Source organism: Thamnophis sirtalis, unplaced genomic scaffold (genome assembly GCF_051295495.1).
Source record: "Thamnophis sirtalis isolate CommonGarterSnake01/CBP01778 unplaced genomic scaffold, rThaSir2_p1.2 scaffold_7, whole genome shotgun sequence".
NCBI classification, from domain to species: Eukaryota; Metazoa; Chordata; class Lepidosauria; order Squamata; family Natricidae; genus Thamnophis; species Thamnophis sirtalis.
In genome coordinates this window covers 963570-985362 of record NW_028261387.1, presented here as the reverse complement: position 1 = coordinate 985362, position 21793 = coordinate 963570, and the positions used below count along the sequence as shown (strand labels likewise).

The following is a 21793-nucleotide window of genomic DNA, read 5'->3' as shown; positions in this document are numbered from 1 at the left end:
TGTTGACAAGAGGAATGGCTGTGTTTATTGTTTAATGTTATATGACCCCGGTTATGCACAGTATATATGTGACTGTATGAAAATGAAAATGGAAAATAAAAAACACATTTACAATAACAATGCAATGAGGGTTAACCGGAGAGGCAGTTTCTGTAAGCAGGGCAATATAGATTAGGCTAGAAACAACACCAGAATGTTTCCTTCCTGCCTTCCTTACAGGATTAGCCCTGTAAAGTGGGAAAAAACAAAATGAGATTTCTTCCAACAACCTGTTCTCTGAACTGCTTAGAAAGCTAACAACCTTTTCTCCCAAATAGGTGCGAATTGGCTGAATCCCCCCACTGGATCCATCTTTTTAGGCCATTATGCTCTTAAGAAGGAGAGCAGCCATAGTAAGTCCACATTTCATTAATATTTTATAACTAGAACATGAGACTAGATACAAATCCTTTGCACCATTGATACCCTGTGGTACTATATTGTACTGGTTAACTAAGTGACAAACATAAAAGTCCAGAGATGCACCAGAAAAAAAAATATATCTTAAGTTATTACTCTATCCCTTTCACAAAAGCTTTTGTCTGAATGCTGTATTTGTATACTGGTGTGTACCACCAACATTTTTCCTGGTATTATGCATGCGCGCGCACATACAAAGAAAGCCAGGGTACAACAGCCAAAGCAGCCATATGCTTTGTTTTAATACTTCAAAAAAAATGTTTCATTCATATAATGCACCTTGCAAGGCATCTCTTTTGTACATTTTTCATATCCCTATTCAACAGCATAATAATAGCACACAGTCACAAGCATATTCTGTTTTGCTCATTAAGATAAGATGCTTGGTGTATGAGGGCTGTGAATATTTAAAAACCAATAGGAAGACATACCTGAATATCCTGATTTCTACACTTTTTCTCCTTTTCCTCTAATATAGACTGTTTCTTAGTTTTGTTTGCTTAATGGATTCCTCCCCCCCCCCAAAAAAAAATATATTTTGTTTCCTTATTCTGCCCTAGGTAGCCAAGTGCAAAGTTTCATTTTTTTAAAGCCATACAGTTATAAATTAGAAGACTTTCTTGGAAACTATAGTGCAAATTATATAAGCTTATTGATGCTAGTAAAATAGACATAATGCATTACATAATAAATATTTATTACCATGTTTTTAAAGCACTTTGTTCCTATGTCTATTTTTAAAGGGACTTTCTGATCCTAAGGAAGCAGAGCACTTTCCAGCTGATCATTTTTAAAAAAATGAAAAAAGGATGCCACTGATTTAAGAAATCCACTCATTACGGTTCAGGCAAGTCTTAAAACAGTACCTTTTTTTTTTTTTAGATCTTCCCAGCAGCCTAACAGAGATTGGACTCTTTAATGAATAGCCAAGAGGTGTGATGCCTGCAGTCAGCAGGGCCTCCAACTGTTTTCAAAGAATGCGCAGTGCTATGGATAGCAACAATTCCATGCTAAATATACACCAAAAGAATCTAATGAAAGTAGGGACAGAAGCCCATTAATACCTTGAGTTTAATTACTGCATCTTGAGTTTAATTATTGATTCTCTCTATTCACATAATAAGCAGCGTACATTTAGAGGCATTCTTGTTTTCCCATTGTGTTATATATCCTTTCTCCTCAAATTGTCAACTAAAAATAGCTGGAAATGCATTTACTGCACTTCCCTCCCTCCCTCCCTCCCTCCTATATTTCTAACATAAATTCATAGCACAAGAACTAGGAAAATGTTACTATACCATGACACCTTATGCATATTTAAACATAGCCAGATAAGCTGTCATTAACTTCAAATGGAAATCTGAATTCACTACATAAAACATGATGTGTATGTTACGAGGCAACTGAAAATACCATGGAACAGAATTGGGGGGAGGTGATGGAGTCAAATCTGACCATGAATAAAACCTGAATTAAAATAGCACGGGGGGGAGGGGGATTAATAGAATTGAGTACTGTAACATTAACTAGTAAATTTACTAACCATAGATTCAAACTTGTGATTTACCCAAGGACATGATTACATTCAAAACTGTCTTCACTGAAGAACTATCTAAGAGGTAACCGTACTAAAAGTAAATCAGCATTCCAATTCTGATTCTGTCTAAAAATTGGAAAGGAAGTCTAACATCTCTATTATGGAAAATTCCTGTAATATGTAATTCTGTAAATCTGTAAAACTATATAAAATTATTTTTAGTTTATCATTTTACAAAGGAAACTATTAACTATATGACCGGAATCCAAATAAAAGAACATATATTAAAGCAAAGTAATTAAAAGCAAGGCAACTATTTAATATCTTGTTTCTGCCAAATAAAAAGGCCAAAATTAAAAACAAGTAGACAGATTATATTAATATGCATAACACATTTAAAGGAGGAAAACATACAGTATAACTTAAGCAAATGCATTCAGTTTGGTTAATTTACCAAAGCATTATCCATCTATGCATCCTATTATTAATTAGCTTAACTTAAAACTATCATTTTGGCAAGAAACATTATTCAGAGTAAAAATAAATAAATGTATTGTATTCTCTTCCAAGAACATACAAAATAAATTTCTATTTCCAAAGTATAGTAGCGAAATAAAATTGGACTTCAAGAAACATGAGACACTGTATTTAATTGTTAACTAACGTACTCTGAAGATCAATACTATTGTGGGAGAAGAAACATTAGGATGAAATGAAATAAATTGTATAGCTGTGAAATATATAATATATACACTCTTAAATATACAAATTGGAAAAATGAATTTTAGACTTTATTTTTTTTAAAAGCAAGAGGCAATCTTGGCTTTCTGGTTTTTCTTTGATGCCGTTTCACTTCTCATCCAAAAGCTTCTTCAGTTCTGATTTCTTTGAAGACTCGTCCATTCTTCTTGGATGAGAAGCGAAACGTCCAGTTGCCTCTTTGGTCCAAACATGGCCTGGATGACTAAGAGTCTCCACGGACATTGAGGGGATAAGAAAGGTGGAGAAAGAAGAGGTCATGATGGGCTGCTTGCCTAAGCGTTGATTCCAGTTCTGCTTTAGAGAATCCAAAAATAGCTTTAAAAACCTTTTATCAATTCATTTCATTTATACTTTATTTGTATGCTGCCCTTTTCCCTGAGGGGACTCAGGGCGGCTCACAATTGAAGCGGGGGGGGGGGAGACAGACAAGTTACAAAACATAGAGTCATACACCGTTAAAAACACAACAGTCACACCATTCGAGTGGGGTTACAAGTCGTTAGCCCCAGGCCTGTTGGAACAGCCAGCTTTTAAGGGCATTGCGGAAGGTCTGGAGGGTGGTGAGGGTACGAATCTCCACGGGGAGTTCGTTCCACAGGGTCAGAGCAGCCACCGAGAAGGCCCTCCTCCGGGTAGTTGCCAGTCGACATTGGTTGGCTGATGGAATTCGGAGGAGGCCTAATCTATGCGATCTTATTGGTCTAGTGGAGGTAATTGGCAGTAGGTGGTCTCTCAAGTACCCAGATCCAATACCATGAAGGGCTTTGTAGGTGACAACTAGCACCTTGAAGCGTACCCGGAGATCAACAGGCAGCCAGTGCAGCTCGCGGAGGATAGGTGTTACGTGGGTGAATCGAGGGGCACCCACGATCGCTCACGCGGCCGCATTCTGGACCAGTTGAAGTCGCCGAATACTCTTCAAGGGCAGCCCCATGTAGAGCATACAGTTGCCATACTGATTCCCAATTCATCTTTTCCCCACTTCCAAACAATAGAAAGAGAATCTTATAGAATTTTTGTAAGCAACACCTTTCAAATAATAAACTGGAGATTGACTGCTGGAAAGTATCTACATGTCTTTTGGGAGGCAACATGTGTTATTCCTAGGACACAACTGTTCCCAAATACAAATATGTCTGGTGGACACATTCTTATTTATCACATGTTCATGTTCTTTTATAATTGAATTCTGGGTAAAAACTGAAAGGAACAGGAATCCAATTATACTATTCATGTGTCCGATTTGGGGAATAATTTATGTTTTTCTTTTATTTATATTTTCTTGCGTAATTTATTTGACATTAAGATATAATGTTTGGCAACTGGTTATATTCTAAAAGTCTAAATTGACTAGATAAGATGTACATATACCTGTTATATGGAATACAACATTAGCTATTATTTTTATTTTTTAGACTGAATGAAATTTACTCCTTATCACTAGGTATAACTCCTCCTAACAAGAAAAACTCATACCTTGATCATCCTCGAAAGGTCTCCAGCGTCGGCTAATTCCAGCACAATGTTTAGTTCATTATCTTCAATAAATGATGCATAATATTTGATTACATTGGGGTGATTCAGTTGCTAAGAAGACAAATAGATTTCAGTCTACAGACTACTATTCACAAATACAATAAGCCAGTAGTAAAAATGATAACATATATGCTCTGCCATTTAAATCTCCCCAAGTCGGAAAAGAACTTTTCCTATTTTATAATTAAAACATTACTCTCATATTCATTCTTTCCATACTCACCAGATTTAAAAAGAACAAAACACTTGAAGAACCCCAACTTACAAGTCAGTGCAATCCTTGTTAAGGGAGCCAAAGTAAACCAAACTCAAGTTTTCAGGATCTTCTCCTCTTTTATTATAAAATTAAACATATTTTCTGTTTAAATTTTAATTAAGAGAGCCGAGGTGGCGCAGTGGTTAAATGCAGCACTGCAGGCTACTTCAGCTGACTGCAGTTCTGCAGTTCGGCTGTTCAAATCTCACCGGCTCAAAGGTTGACTCAGCCTTCCATCCTTCTGAGGTGGGTGAAATGAGGACCTGGATTGTTGTTGGGGGCAATAAGCTGACTCTGTAAACCGCTTAGAGAGGGCTGAAAGCCCTATGAAGCGGTATATAAGTCTAACTGCTATTGCTAACTGCTAATTATATGTATAGTGTTTATTATAATATATAAACTGCATTTTGTTTTTAAAAAAATAATACAATTATAATTAAATGTTGGGTTTTATTTATAGAGCCAGCTTAGCATAGTGGTTAAAGGTACTGGGCTGGAAACCAGGAATTTTAGTCTTGCTTTAGGCACGAAGCCCCTTCATGAGTTTGGCCCATTCATTTTCTCTCAGATCTAGGAAGAAGGCAAATGGCAAAGCACTTTTGAAAGCCTTTAAGAAACCCACAGGGACTGTATTCATGTAGTCACAATAGAATACAAATAACTTTTTAGCGACAATTAGGAAATAGGTTTCTCTATGCTGAAACCTGTTCTGTGCAAGGATCTACCCTTTGCCAATGCCGAATGTTAGCATTTTTTTAAAACAAATGGCCAATTCCAATACGAATTCTAGCAAATGCTGTTGTTTTCAATGTTAGCATTGTAAGTAAAACAATACATAAAATAATTTAAAACCTAAAGATGTTAGCTTTTCCAATGCAAAGGTTTGATGTATCATCTCAAGCACGCTGCAGAATAAACTTTTGAAAAGGTAAAATTATGAACAGGTTAATATACGCTTGTACAGACTTATGTCTATAATTGATCCCAGAATTATGGATATAAGTCATGCTGATTGTTAAGTGAGTTACCACAGGACTATACCCAATTTTACAACCTTTTTTGTGGTGGGTTGTTAAACACATCCATTGTCTGAAAATTGGTATTTTTTTGTTAAAAATTAAAGTAAATGCCAGTTTTTGGCCAAAAAAAGGGGGGGATTGTGAATTATGAACACGTGACCCTCAAACGCTGCAAATAGTCATGAATGTGGTCAATTGCTGAGCATCCAAAATGTGGTCATGTGACCATGGGGAAGTGACCAAAATTTCAATGAGCCATGTGTAGCCCGGGAGAAGTGGGCCCTAACTTGCATGGTCTGTAAATAAATATCTGCGTGAATAAAAGTTGCAAATATAATAACTAAAACATAGGTTACATACCTAATATTTAAAATCGTATGTTATAATAAAGATTTTTAAAACAAGCGAAATATATTTGCCTCTGGCAAACACTATCTGCTATTAGGCAGATTTTAGAAACATTTTAAAAATAAAGCAAAATTGGAACCTATCACTTTGCAAGGTTTGACAACAAAAAATAGAGTAATTGATTCAAGAGTAATACAATATATACAAATATTCTCTGCTATGTATTTTCCTTTTTGTGAATATGTTTATATTCCTTGGAAAATGACTTTGTGCCTGTATCACTATCCATATAACAAATACATTTCAAAGTAAAGGAAGGCGGTAGAGAAAGGTAGCATGTTAAAAAAAAAGAACTCTATAACCCATGGGTGAACAACTGCTCCTATTTAAAATTATAGGTAACTTAAAATAAAACTTAAGTGATATTTTAACTTAAAATATAGCTTATAATCTATGTGGAGTTGAGACCCCCTTAATTTATCAAATGTACATATTTAAATTAATTTCTAGATGGAAAGCCAAATTAGTCTATAGAGGAAAAACAACAAAAATTCATATAAGATCTTTGAATTAAAGGTTGGATCAATTATTATTGAAGTCTTTAAACTATGACTCACTTCATCAAGTACATCAGGTGTACTGTAAGATGGGTAGGAAAGACATGTTTAGTCACAGTTTTAAGTAGCTGGAAGCCCTTTGGTGCTTTTCCATGATTCATTCTCCTTTCCCCAGAAAAGGAGAATGAAAAGGCCAGATTTAGTCTGCGCCAAATTCCACAGATGAATGTGAATCTGACATTAAATTGTAATTCAAACTGACCTATTGACTATTCAGTGAAGCTCTAAGCTAAGATAGCTTGCTACTCATATGTGATAACATGCACAAAATTATCTACATCCTTATTATCAAAATTGTAATGCCGGAATATATTCATTCCAGAAAAGAAAAGAAAAAATTACCTTAAGAAGGTCAATTTCCTTAATACAGTCCGCACGTGCCTTTGCATCCATTAAATCAAATATCTTTTAAAGAAAAGAAAGGGAAAAAATTACTAAGTGATAATACATTTACAAGAAATAATGTGCTCAGTGCTTTCTCTTAAACTGAAAACATGCAAGATAAGAGCAACCCCTTCCAATAAGAACAAATTCTCCAGTAGTGAGCCATGAGATATACATTACATAAATTAAATGAAAGCCCCATGAAAGCCCAAGATACAAATTCGTGAGACAGCAGAAATCTCTGCAGCACCTCAGCATGAATTGCTCTTCCAGCTCTGCCTCCTTCCCAGCAGGAGGGGTGAATTATTCTGCCCAGCATTTCTGAATGAATGGATCATTCAACCACAGTGATGCAGCAAAAAACACACGTTCTTAGAAGGAAAATCCTGGAGTCAGGGCTCTATCATCTCTTCCCATTCATGAGAGATGTTCAGAAGCTCACATTGAGTTCTGTCACAAGAAGTTCTATATACCGTCAGTGTAAACTTTCCAAAATCATTAAGGGAAGTGCCTTGAATTTTAATTGGGAAAATGAGCGTATCTCAGTTGCCTGACATTTCAGAAACACTGTCAGGCAACAAAGTATGAAATGTGACATTCGTGTTGTAAAAGCATTTGGGGTTATAAAATAGTGACATCATTCTGCAGCTGGTTTTCAATGATTTTATTTCATGTAAGGAATTCTTTTAAGATTGACTCCAAGGTTCCTGTAAATAAGGGTCAAAGGCAGCGGTGGCATCTACCGACTTTGGGCAAAACAAGAGAGCCAAGGTGGCGCAGTGGTTAAATGCAGCACTGCAGGCTACTGCTAGATCAGCAGGTCAGCGGTTCAAATCTCACCGGCTCAGGGTTGACTCAGCCTTCCATCCTTCCGAGGTGGGTAAAATGAGGACCCAGATTGTTGGGGGCAATATGCTGACTCTCTGTAAACCGCTTAGAGAGGCCTGAAAGGCCTATGAAGCGGTATATAAGTCTACTGCTATAAACACTTGGAAAAATTCAATCCTCGTACATCTGTATGGAGTCATAATTTTTCTACTTCTTGGGTTCGTTTTTAAACTACATTAAGAGCACCCAGTGCTTATACTGCTTTTTTATGTGTTTTTATCCAAAATCACAGAAATTATGCTGCCAATTATGATATTATGCAGCTCTGAGGGTAATTTATCCATTCCTGGTCTAAAACTAACTTTCATGGTAATGATTAGAAATGTATTTTTTTAATATAAATGTAAAAAACCTAGAAATGTGGGAGGAAATGCAAAATTTGCAACTCGTTTTCAGCATTATTGTAACTTCATTTATTAACTACATTGGTTTGTTCATAAAAGCATGTTCACTTTAAACATTAAAAATCACTCTTTCCTAAGATAATAATTATAAACCTGTCTGAGTTTACTTTGAGTATTTTTAATTTTTTGTTATAAATGAATTTATTTAAAAATGATATTGTTTCATTTTTCCTACTTTAGGAAAAGCAAGCAGACAAAAATTGTAACGTTAAACCATCAGTAAACAACACCACATTAAAACAAACATGTTTTTAAGAAATATAGGGAGCACTAATTGACAGAGGTGGGTTAAACCAAAGCTTAAAATACTCATTTTACCACATGAAGCACTTCGTAATCAATTTTCATTTCTGATTCTACTATTTTTTACTTCTTTCGTGAAATATAACTGTACAATATTAAGAAGAACCTTTCTAACCTTTCACTTGTTAATTTGATTTAGTGTGAAAATTCCAAATATAGACCAACTTCCTTCTCATCTTAATCACCTGATATAGTACTTTTAAAAATGAGGAAATATTCATATATTTTTTTAATTTGATAGAACAAACAAAAAAGACCCTGTAGCTTTTCTTTAAAAAATCCAAATATTTCCTTTCCTCTCCCTATTGCTTTAATGAAGAGCCTAGAAATCCAAGCGTCTTCATAATTAGTTCCTGCACAGGACCATCTAATTCATTTTACTATTTTAGTGTATGAATAAATTATAAAAATGCGCAGAACATTTAAGGATCCTTAAGTTCTTTTTAAAAATAGCACATTTAGTGTTCTCCTTAACATCGTAATTTTTCATTGCCAAAGATTCTTGTCAGGTTCCATCAACAATCAAGAAAGGCCCATAGAAACACTTCCAAGAAGATTTGTTTATTGTTCCACACCTACAAATAGATTCTTGCCAAAGGAAAGCAGACTATTATCTCCAGGAAGCAAATTCTTGGAACTGGTTATCTTCACCCTCTTTCTGTCACACAAACCTATCTAAAGAATTCCCTCTTCTTCCTCTGGAGTAGACCCTCCTCTCCCTTCTAGGGATCCAGATAATATTCAATCACACATTCCTCCCTAGTGGTGACTTCCAGTTTGCCCATAGGCCCATTTTTTTGCGCTCCAGAGGGCCTCCAGGGGGACGTTGGAGTCTGTTTTCGCCCTCCTTGGGCTCCTAGAAAGCCTTTGGAGTCTGGGGAGGGCGAAAATTGGGTCCATCGTGTGCCAAAAACCGGGGTGGGGGTCATGTGCACATGCGCTCAGGGGCTGCGCTCATAGCATTATGGGTGTGGGACACTCGCATAACTCCTCTGCGCTCCCCCCACTTTTGGGACACAATGGGAAAAAGGTTAGCCATCACTTCAATATTCAACTGTCCTACTTATTTTTCCCTTGAATAACCTGGTGCATCTAACAGAAAGTATTATAAATATATATAAGCCATTCTAATTGTTAAAAAAATATTTAAAAAATGAATTTTATTTATCACCTTCATACATTACGAAGTCTATTATGGTAGAAACCTCTAATTTGGAAGTTATGACTCAGAAAGGAGACTGAGTAATATTGCAGTACAATAGTAGGATATGTCAGCCAAATGGAATGTGAAGATGAAAACTTGACAAATGGAAAGGGGGTGTATATTCAGGGTGTGTGGTTTTTTTAATGCATAATGTAAAGGAGGTTAATGTAGATGAAAAGCATAGAAGTATAGGTGTAAATTCCAGGTTTACAAGGGAGCACATACAGGACCTGTAAGTTACTGTAGGCTTTAGACTACCAAAGAATGCAAAATATTTTGCCTTACAACACTTTGGCACCAAAATTCCAAGATTTGGCACATATGGCCAGATTTCAAAGTTCTGACTGCTTCTGAGAAGACCTAATGGGCACACATCGCTATCGTTTGCCAAGAAGAAACCTCTACTGAGCATTTCGCATCTGATCCTCGCTTTTTCAAATTTTCTCTCTGGCTTCTTGATCCAACTCTTTAAAAAACATGGGAAGTTAGATTTGTTCAAATAAAGTCAATGAATACTGAATGGGTGGAAGCATCTAAGAGAAGCTTCCTACAGCTTTCTGAAGTTGAAATTTTATTTTCTCTGTTAGGCAACTTCTGAACAACCCCAACTAAGTAATAAAAGGTCTGAAGTTCCTGAGAATTCTCAGTAGTTTCTGGTAGGAAAATGCCACTGATGAGATATAAAATTACTCTCTTCTACCCCATATTCTTGAACAGTCACTCTCATTCTTGGTTAGGAAAACAGAAGTGGCAAATCCTAATTCATTTTGAACTAATATCCGTAACATAATGGATCACATAATCGCTTTACCTAAAATTAAAAAATCAATTAGGCACAGGACATCCTTTTAAAGAAAGGACACCCAAGTACTCAATTCATAATCATAATGTCCAAAGAGTGAAAAAAAGTTAGAAAGAAACAGTAATCTGCTTTGCAATATTAAATAATGTTTAACGGGTTAGTGCTTAATTATATCAAGCATTAAAGTAAAACAGGAGATCAATGAATATTTGATTATCATCTATTAATACATATATGATTTCCAAGAGGTCTTGCATTTACTCCAGTAGAAGCTTTCTCCCTTTCAAAACCGTGATGCAATATAAACTGAACAAATTATTTTATTTGGTTTAACATCTAAATCTTATGTTGTATAAATTATACAACATGGATTTTACAAATAGAGTATTGGGGGGGGGACCCTGAAAAAGGAACTTTTCTTTTGCAAAGTACAACAATCTTAATTTCGTCTTCCCAACTTGAAAGCGATAGTTATAGCACCATCAGTTCATAAAAGGTAAATTACTAAAAAGGCAAAAAGCATCTTGCAGAATGCCCACAATAAATCCCCATATGATGCTACGAAAACTGCAGGCATCTGTGCTACCCATCCCTCTTATCTGAACCTTCTCCTCGGCATGTCAGAATTGCTTATAAAAGCTACAGCCTTGAAGCAGATGTTGGAGGAGATGTTGCACCGACACTCAGAGAAAGCAGGTAAAAGGAGTTTATTTTATTTATTTCTTAAATCTATATGGCCGCCCAACTCACATACAGGCGACTGAAAGGTTTAGATCAGTGTTTCTCAACCTTGGCAACTTGAAGATGTCTGGACTTCAACTCCCAGAATTCCCCAGCCAGCATTCGCTGGATGGGGAATTCTGGGAGTTAAAGTCCGGACATCTTCAAGTTGCCAAGGTTGAGAAACACTGAGCTACTGATTATTATATACCTTCTGCGGAGTGTAGAGAGGCAAAAGACAGGTGGATGCAGAAAGGACGAGGCTCTTACAGGAAACGCAGCTTCCCAGGTCACCATAGATCAGTGTTTCTCAACCTTGGCAACTTGAAGATGTCTGGACTTCCACTCCCAGAATTCCCCAGCCAGCATTCGCTGGCTGGGGAATTCTGGGAGTTGAAGTCCAGACATCTTCAAGTTGCCAAGGTTGAGAAACACTGGTTTAGAGAGGTGCAGCCAAGCCAAACCCAACATTGGGAAGGAGCCACTGCTTCACCTACTGCCCATTAGTAAAAAAGAAAAACAGAAGACATTAGGGAAATTAAGACAAACCAGGGTTTGCAAAAGTTAAAACACTGTTATATACTGGTTAATAGTAACAGTATAATAGAAATTGTATATATAGCACAGAATTATAGAGTATAATAATAAAATAAAGAATGGAGAACAATGTATATTTGAAATAAGAGTATAGAAAACAATGGACATAGAAAGATTTTGAAAAGTATGTTTGTGTGTTTCGATTCGGTACCTTGGATATTTTTCCAAAATAAGACATCATCCCATTCCTTCTAGGGAGACATAAAAACAAAGCTGTCCAGGGTTTAGTACTTTTGATAGATCTTTTGAGCTTGAATTAATCAAATTTGGGTTTAGTTTAAAAAGAGTGAATTTTTTTCAGTGATTTCCCCCCATTTAGATAGCCTGAATATTAGATCCTATCGGTATCTGAATTATCATTACTAAATGATGCTTCCATCCAGACTGAAAGGAAATTGGGTTCTTATTAGCCCATTACAATTCTTTTGTTCTAATGATTGTACATAAATGTTAGACAGAAAAAATGGGCCCCTTTTAATGTTTATCTTACGATAATTCTTTGATTATCCGAGTTTTCCATAGTGGTGGGAAAGGGAGGTGCTAAGGACCCTCTAACAGGAAAAGCCTGTGAATTGCTTCCATGCATGCAACTCTCTTTCCACAGCAAGACATGTGCTCTGCTGCATACAAATTTGCTATTTATGTACTAGGCGTACTAAGGTCCCTATCAACTGGAATAGTTCCTGCATAAACACATTGGCTTTTAGTGCCTATAATCTATTGGGATAAGCAACAGAGGCAGTGATACTAAATGAAGAGGGAAGCCAAAAAGAGCAGAGACAGCCTTGCTTCCTCTTGGGATGAGAGTCAGCAAATTGGAGGGTAAGAATAGACAGGGGGGCCCTCACACCCCACCCACCTAAATGGCTGAGAGTCAGCTCAATGAGGGAAGAGGTAAAGGATGGATTTGGGAAGATTATTGTATTGGTAGCAGGTGAGGTAGTCAGATTTGGGTTTTTAGTTGCAGCTGAACCTTAGTTGGGTGTTGTATCTGGCACTGTTGGATTATGAAGGAGGCTAGGGAGACTGGGAGTCAGGATAATGGAAACAATGGGAAAGGAAGAGTATAGTAGAAGATAGGGATGAGCCAGTCCAAGGTAGGAGAGGTTAGAAAGTTGGCATCGTTCTATACCTCAGGTCACCTACACTGTCTTGTTTTTTTTTTAATCAGATATCCAAAATACTGAGTGCGTTAGGCTTATATCGATGCTTTTGATCGCCCAGCCTCTTTGTAGTAAGTCTAGTTTCATCTGCAATGAAGTTGAACACAAGAGGGCAGCCTCGGTGTGTTCACCAAAATCTGGCAAGCTAATGAGGAAGCAGTATTCACTGAGCTCTGCTGGGCAAGGTTTTAAGTGGTACTTTCAAAAGTCATGACCTTGGGGGTTGGTTGCTTAAAAATCACGACCCTAAGACAGGAGTAGAAATTGCAAGCTGTGAGTCCAAGAGTTGGGAGAGGGGACTACTATTCTGCAAGTTGTTGAACGTTGAGGCCATACTTCCGAGATTGAATCGGGGACTGATTAGGGTTAGGGTTGATGCTATTGTGTATCCCCCATATGTACAACACCTTCTCCTTCCAACTGCTTGATCTCATTAGAGGGGTGGTTATAGAATCACATAAGCCATCTATCCATCCTGGCTGAGTTTAATCTCTTCTTTGTGAAATTATTCATCAATCCATTCTTGTTAAACCCTTAAGGAAATGTTGGGTGGAAAGACCTGATTTGTGTAACTTGACTACTTCATGGGGAAAAATAGTAAAAAGCCAGGTAGATAGAACTTGATAAGGTGACAGAGGCATCTTCCAGTGTTTGTGGGGGAGGGGGAGACTTTGAATTTGAGGAGACGGACAGGCCTCTTTGTGAGTGGGCTTTGTCACAGGTAGATTAAACTCCTGTTAAGATGATAAATATAGACACAGGTAGCTGAAGCCAGGTGATAGGCAACATGACTTTGAGGGAGGAGACAGTTTCAGCAGCTTTGAAGGAGGGATTTGCTAGTCCAACTGCTGTTCAAGAGACCTGCCTAAATCCATTTTGACTTGTGAGCTACCATCCTATCTTCAACCCTCCCTTTGTGGGAAGGTTTTTGAGGATAAAAGTTATACAATTGCAAGGGGACACTAGGATTCAGGCATGGGTTTAGGGTGATAGCAATGGCACTGGTTGCATAGCTGGCTGGGGAATTCTGGGAGTTGAAGTCCACAGGACTTAAAGTCGCCAAGGTTGAGAAACAATGCTTTAAATCTTGTCTACTCAGCACTTTCATCTGCCTTGTAACAGCAGAATTGTCAGAAAATAATGGGGTTGACCTGACTTTGCTACACGCAGGGGAGTTTTATTCCTCAGCTGAGCAGCCTGGGGTGCAGGAGAGGTTTGAAACTTCTCCTGGGGATCTGTTTCCCAGAGCCTCCTCTGGAGGTTGCAGAATGACTCTATTCAGCCTGTCACTTCAATTATGACTTTAGGCTCTCTCTCTGGCCTCTGGACTTGCCCTCTCCATCGCTTCCAGGTCACTTCCGACTTTTCCAGCAGCTTCAACATCTTCCCAGATTCCAGCTTTGTGAACCTGAGAGATCTTACTTCTGCGGCTGAGCTTGTTCACACAAAGTTGGAGAAACTTCCCTATCCGTTAGGATCCCTAATACGAATCAGCCGCAAACCGAGCATGGGTAGAAGCTATTTAAAAGCAATTAAAAGCACAAATGAATGCTTATACTGTTATACTACAAGCAGCTGGGGGAGAGAGAGGTATTGTTTTTGGCAAAACCACAAATCATTTTTAATTATAATTAATCTCCAAGCCACCGTGGCTTTATTTGTGATGGTGAAAAACAGATAAATTACCTTCATGCTCTTAAATGCAATTTGTTTAGCCTCACAGAGAGTACACTCCTATTTCTGACGAAGAACTTATGATTTGTTCAGTTGCTGGGATATTAGGATTTTGATCAACGTGAACAGACTGTTTGAAGAATGTAAGCCAGTGATGACTAATGCCAATAAACTGTGTCTTATGCATTAAGAGATGCTCATAAAAACTGAGAAGCAGAAGAATATCACTTTTCAAAAACCAAGCATAATTTTTTTTAAATGTTATTTTTCAAAAACTGAAGCCATATTCAATTGTTGCCTCTCTCATTCTATTTTCAGTATTTTTGACTGATCAGGTTTAAAGGAGGGAGCTATTTGATAGAAGTAAGAAATAGGTACGTGTTAGCAGTAATAAATACTGAATAATAAAACTAAAATGATCATAGCAATAGCAATAGCAATAGCAGTAGACTTATATACCGCTTCATAGGGCTTTCAGGCCTCTCTAAGCGGTTTACAGAGTCAGCATATTGCCCCCAACAATCTGGGTCCTCATTTTACCCACCTCAGAAGGATGGAAGGCTGAGTCAACCCTGAGCCGGTGAGATTTGAACCGCTGAACTGCTGATCTAGCAGTTCTGATCTATCATATTGGACATGTGAAAATTAAAAGAATTTTAAGCAGAATTTTTTTTTCAGGTTTGTCCAAGCAACACACAGCATCTTGGACCGATTAAATTGATTGCCTTGGGATAATTGCAAAGGTCAGATTACTATTTTACGTGAAGTTGATTGATTTACTGTAGAAGATCCCGTTAAACATTATTAGTAAGACTACAGTCCTAGTTTCACCAGAGATTCTAATTATCCCAACCTATTGACCAGCCAAATGCATCCACTTTTCTTGCCTCTTCATCAGCTAAAAAGGAGCTTCAAATACCTTGAAGTTAATCTTGACAACTTTAAAATAAGTATCATCCTTTGCTATAATTTTCTGCATCGGTTTAAAAGCCAAACTTAAAACTATCTAAAAATCATAAAGGGGCAAAAGACGGAGAGCTTGTAAAAACCAACACAATTTCATGGAAGAATATAATCTGATGATTGAATATTTGTTTCATTATCTCTCCAGTGTGGAATAACATTTCCTAGGCCCATAAAACATTAATGATAAGAATCTTGAGTAATGTGACTATGGGAATTTGTGGAAAAACAGAAAGTTAATTCTTATTACATTCCTGAAGTGATTCAGAGAGGGAAACTATTTTAGTATAGGTTTGTATGGAAAAAAAATAGCTAATGAACCAGAGGAAACAAAGAAAAAAAGGGGAAATTTATCATGAGGAATGGCTTAGTCATGTACTCTAAGTGTCTCTAAGGAGTTTACAGTGCCAGAATATTTCCCCCAACAACCTGGTTCCTCATTTTACCGACCTCAGAAGGATAGAAGGCTGAGTCAATTGCATTGGTGAGAATCACTGTTGGCAGTCAACAGAATTAGCCTGCAATACTGCATTCTATGCAGGGGTGGGTTTCTCGCCCTGTTCCAACCGGTTTGGTTGGAACGGGGCCGGCGGCGTCCTCGTGCACACGCGCAGTGCACGCATGTGTACTAGCACCTGTGCGATGTTCCAGCTGCTCCTGGAGGATCGCGCAGGCGCTGTATGCGTTCTGCGCATGCGTGGAAGCGCAGAACTCGTCAAAACCGGGTAAGAAACGCGGGCGGGTGGGTGGATCCTTCGGCGTTCCCGGAAGTTACTTACTTCCGGGTTCGCCGACCAACCGGTTCGCGGGGACCGCCGCGAACCGCCTGAAACCCACCCCTGATTCTATGTAATAATAAAACTATACAGATATTTTCCTGTTTGAGGTAATTTTTGTGTATATTTTACCATGCAAAGCTCTTAAAAGCCAAACTCCAGAGAAAATGCTGCTAGACGCAGTGTTTCTCAACCTTGGCAACTTGAAGATGTCTGGACTTCAACTCCCAGAATTCCCCAGCCAGGGAATTCTGGGAGTTGAAGTCCGGACATCTTCAAGTTGCCAAGGTTGAGGAACACTGAGCTACTGATTATTCTATACCTTCATATTTTTTAAAATGAAAACAATTAAATCAACCAAGTTAGAAGCAAATGAGCCATTTCACCAACACATGTTCATAACAGCATTAGGTAGATATTTCCAGATTTTAGCATCTGCATAAACCTCTGTATAGACCTCCAAACAGTCTTAATGCACTGAGGGAAGAGCATAAGAGAAGTTAAATGGCAACCTCTCTATGAAAAGAAAAGTGAGAGTGAGCATATGAGGACAAGAGCCAAAGAAGATATCTAGAAGCTTCATATTGCAAAGTAACATGGCAGTATTTCAGGGAATGAAAAGGTAACTCCTTGCTATTTTCATAGTAGGTATACAGTAAATTAGTTAGACAAAGAAGCAACACGTTGTGCTGTAGTTAGACGTAGTTCTAAAGAGGCTAAAATGCACAGTCAACTTGACTTTCAAATCCAGAATTTATTTCTCTTAATCCAATGAGCTCATTTAAATCTCAAACTATTGAAGACATAGAATGTACACCAATTAATCTATAGATACATGGTTTGGAAACACCTTACATAGAAGCAATTATAACTTTACACTCCTGTAAAGTTACAGGTATTTAATTTCAAAGAGCAATGGCCTTTTTGTTAGAATGTACAGGTTACAATCCAATCTTTAACAATGTAAGTATTAGAATCTTAAAATTAAACAATATTAATTAGGTTTTTTTTAAGGAAGGTGGCACAAGCTAATAGGAATGTAAAATGGAACTGCTAGAAATGCATAAACCATAACATAGTTGCCATACATTAAAATGAAACGGTGGGGCATTAACTTTATGAAATTGTGATTACCTTTCTTAAGATCAATGCAATCCTCAAAAGGCAATTCTCTGACAACATAAAATAAATAATTAATCTTGCTCCAGGATAAAAGCAGCCCTTAGTTTGCACCTTCTGAGAAAAACGTGGAATTAAATGGAAGAAAACACTAAATTCCCTAGGATATAAACTACGAGGCAGTTTCTGGCAAAAGTTCCTGGGTAGAACCAAGCATACTAAAAATTGCCGCAGTAGACAGAGAGCAACACATCTTTTTTTTAAAAAAAATTCTTTTGCTGCTGCTGTTATTACTGGGCAATTTACAATCCTGCTAAGCTCCTAAATTTAAAAATAGTTTAGTAAACATACAACACTGAGTTGATTTGGCAGTTCTGTTTTTGACTCATTTATGGGATGATTTAACACTATTGTACCCCTGCTTTCTCCTCTTCGCCATTTTCTGTTACAACTCAGTAAAAGGGTTTATTTAACTTGGTCAGAGAACTTTAAAAAAGGAAGGGAGGGCAGAAAGAGACTTTGAAATATGACCTACCCCAAAATGATTAAGAATTAAGCTTTAAGAACACTACTGATCTTCAGACTTCCTGATGAGCATTGGGCTAACAATTCCATTTAAGAAGTGAATAGCTTTCGTGAAATAAACTGGCCTAGAAAAACAGTATTAAGCTATATAACCATCCTGTCCACATTCTATCTTGATCTGTCATAGCAATAGCAGTTAGACTTATATACCGCTTCATAGGGCTTTCAGCCCTCTCTAAGCGGTTTACAGAGTCAGCATATTGCCCCCAACAACAATCCGGGTCCTCATTTTACCCACCTCGGAAGGATGGAAGGCTGAGTCAACCCTGAGCCGGTGAGATTTGAACAGCCGAACTGCTGAACTGCAGTCAGCTGAAGTAGCCTGCAGTGCTGCACTCTAACCACTGAGCCACCTCATGTGATATACCACATGACAGCACAGGGGGCTTAGAAAAAAATTAGTACAAAGAGAGGAAACACTGACAATACTTTGTAAATATTAAGTAGAAAGGGTGGAAAAAGCAACCTAAAAGTTGGGAAAGGGACTGGGAATCATTGTGCTTTTGTTCTCCCTCTTAACCTACATTCCCAAGTATTCTTATCTAGGAGAAAAAGTTTAATTCCGGACACCTTTATCTACCTATTTGGTAGTGCAAGAACCTGTTCTAACAATCTTAGACTTGATTCTCTACAAATCTTGCCTCATTCACTTTAACCTGCAACTGCAAATATGTTGGAAAAAGTTTTATTGACGCCAATGCCTTAGCACCACAAAACACCATGGTTATCAACAGAAACAACAGTGTGGAAGAGTCAATTTCTTGTATCTTCTCTTAAATTTTTTAAATGCTTTTTATCTTGCTTGTGAGCCGCCCAGAGTCCCAATGGGAGTGGGCGGCATACAAATTTTTATTAAACTGAAACTGAAACTTATTTGAGTCCATAGCCTGGCTTTATGGTAAGAAGATTCTAGATCTTATGCCTTTTCTCTATTCATTTCACAGCAATAGCTAGTAATACTATTCATTGCCAGTCATTATCAGCTACCAGCATTAATTAGATCTCATTTTCTAAGCAATGTTAGTGAGAATTAAAGCAAGTTTACTAGACAGCTCGAGCCCCACAATGAACAGAGGAGTAATAAAATGTTCTCATTGTAGGTAGAACTTCTCACAACGGTTGTACATAATGTTGAGTTGAGATATAATTTCTAGGCATCTCTAACGCTTCAGATTCTTGCTTTGAACAAGCAGGAGCCCAGACATGGCTTTTAAAGCAGCTGTATCTATTTATTTTGTGGCAGGATGAGCCTGGAAAAGTTCCATAGTACAGTGCGATTTTAGTTACTTCCATTATGAAATGTGATGAGTGTTAGATGGGGACATATTTAATGCTGAGAACCTAAGTGCTTCTTAAAAATGGAAGGCCTTTGCTGGTATCATTTTATGATTCTATCACAACACGGTTTCAGCAACCTAAAATGTATTTATTTATTTTACTGTTATGAAGCATTTGAAGCTCCTCAGTCAGAACGGGGTCTAAGTGATAACGTTTGGAAAGAATAATTAAATTTATACATGAAAGCAACTATATCAGAATTGACACAGGTGTTTTTCACTTCCTAAAGATGCTTACCTGCACTTTTTTTAAAGCTACTGGCACACCATCCAACAAGCATGTAGCCCTGTAGACTTCACTGAACTGCCCACGGCCAATCTTCTTTTCTATCCGAAAATTGGCTAAAGTATTGTAGCCCATGTCAGGTCGTAAGGCTTTCTGCAGTCCAAGAAACAAAAACAAACGATTAAGTAAACTTTCTTTTCTCTCCAGTGGAGCCAGGTGTTCTGAATATTAACTCCAGAAAAATAAATGTGAAAGGAGATATTCATGAAAAAAATAAAGTTGCACGCAGTGGCAGGAACAAGGAAATACTCTTTATTGGCAGCTATACTGAAGTGGGTGCTTGAAAAACACCAAGCAGTGTTTGTTTGAAATGCTCTCTTGAGAAATGGGAATATTATACAAACTTGAGATAATATATCTGATTTTAAAAATGAATTCTAAGTGTCAGTAATTTTCCACTTAAAGATCTACAATTCCTGCTATATTTTTAAAACTGACAAAGACGTTCTGTGTTAACAAGGGGAGGTTTGATAGTTACAACAGATTTCCCGGTTCAATTTAAGAAACTAGCTTTTGTCTTCGAAGTCCAGGATTATGGTTCTGAACAGGGAATCGGGGAAAGGGAGCCCAAGTTCCAAATCAATCATGGAGTTCACTGGATAACCTCAAGTCAGTCTTTTTCAATAGCAGTAGACTTATATACCGCTTCATAGGCCTTTCAGGCCTCTCTAAGCGGTTTACAGAGAGTCAGCATATTGCCCCCAACAATCTGGGTCCTCATTTTACCCACCTCGGAAGGATGGAAGGCTGAGTCAACCCTGAGCCGGTGAGATTTGAACCGCTGAACTGCTGATCTAGCAGTAGCCTGCAGTGCTGCATTTAACCACTGCGCCACCTTGGCTCTTTGGGTAAAAATGTTAGCCAATACAATAAGGTGCCATATGAAGTAGTAAGTTCTCATTAATTGGGGGGTCTTTAAATGAAAGCTACGCCATTATGTTTTGAAAACTATTCTAGTGGTTCCTGCAGTAAGCAAGGGGTTTCATTAGATGCCTCTGAAGTCCTTTCCAACTATATGATTTGATGAAAATATATCTTGCTACACATTAAGGACAACATGGAAGGTAAAGGGGCTTCTTTTATCTTTTCAATTACCATTCTTTGCTATTTACCATGTTAGTGAAAACTGAACTCCTAAATATCTGAGGATATTTACACATACATACATATACGAACACACATGTGCAAATTGAGAGCAACACATATATGTCTTTTATGGTCGACTATTGGTCAGTTTAATATTCATATAGGTGTTGCATTCAGAGGACAAGTTTCCTTTGGGCTACAGCCGATGAATAAGAAAATACGAAGAAGACATAAAACTCAGCATAGTGTTTCATTACTCGAGAGAAAAAGTAAAAATGTAACTCATTACTGATATAAATATATGGAAGAATTATATACTGAACCAAAATCAAAACCTGTGTGAAAACATTACAAAAGAGATCAATTTAGTAGTCCTTACTGCTTCAAACAAAATCAAGAACATAAGCACAATATTAGAATCTACAGTTTTCCTCCATTTCCATTCTTGATGTTATTTTGCAATTTACTAATTAAACAGATACACACTTGATTAATACACAGCTGACCTTTTATATCTACAAGGCAGGACAATCAGTAAGGTAATAGTCCAGACTGTACTCTGTCCTGTTATACTGTATAATGTTTGCACATTTAAGTTTTACAGATTTCTCCATTAAATACAGTAGGCCAAATTGAAACAACAACAACAAAGATCTGGAGGAGGAGAACAACAACTTTCTCATTTCTAGAGTTCATTTTTTTTTATAGCAATAGCAGTAGACTTATATACCGCTTCATGGGGCTTTCAGCCCTCTCTAAGCGGTTTACAGAGTCAGCATATGGCCCCCAACCACAATCCGGGTCCTCATTTCACCCACCTCGGAAGGATGGAAGGCTGAGTCAACCCTGAGCCGGTGAGATTTGAACCGCTGAACTGCTGATCTAGCAGTAGCTTGCAGTGCTGCATTTAACCACTGCGCCACCTTGGCTCTTATTGATATTGATTCCTTCCCCCCACACACACACAA

General features: G+C 37.6%; 1 protein-coding gene across 2 annotated transcripts in view; it reads right to left on the bottom strand.

Moving 5' to 3' along the window:
* The window catches only part of NEK7 (NIMA related kinase 7), a 55279-nt gene that overhangs the window by 22418 nt on the left and 11068 nt on the right, over window positions 1-21793 (bottom strand). The window contains exons 3-5 of one of the 2 annotated variants that reach the window (XM_087719188.1): window positions 19692-19832; window positions 6877-6939; window positions 4235-4345 (exon numbers count right to left, since the gene is read on the bottom strand). In XM_087719188.1, the coding sequence (XP_087575314.1) occupies window positions 4235-4345; window positions 6877-6939; window positions 19692-19832 (315 nt within the window). Of the gene's footprint in view, window positions 1-4234; window positions 4346-6876; window positions 6940-7168; window positions 7253-19691; window positions 19833-21793 lie in introns of those variants that run through there. The other variant, XM_087719189.1, reaches the window with a different exon arrangement.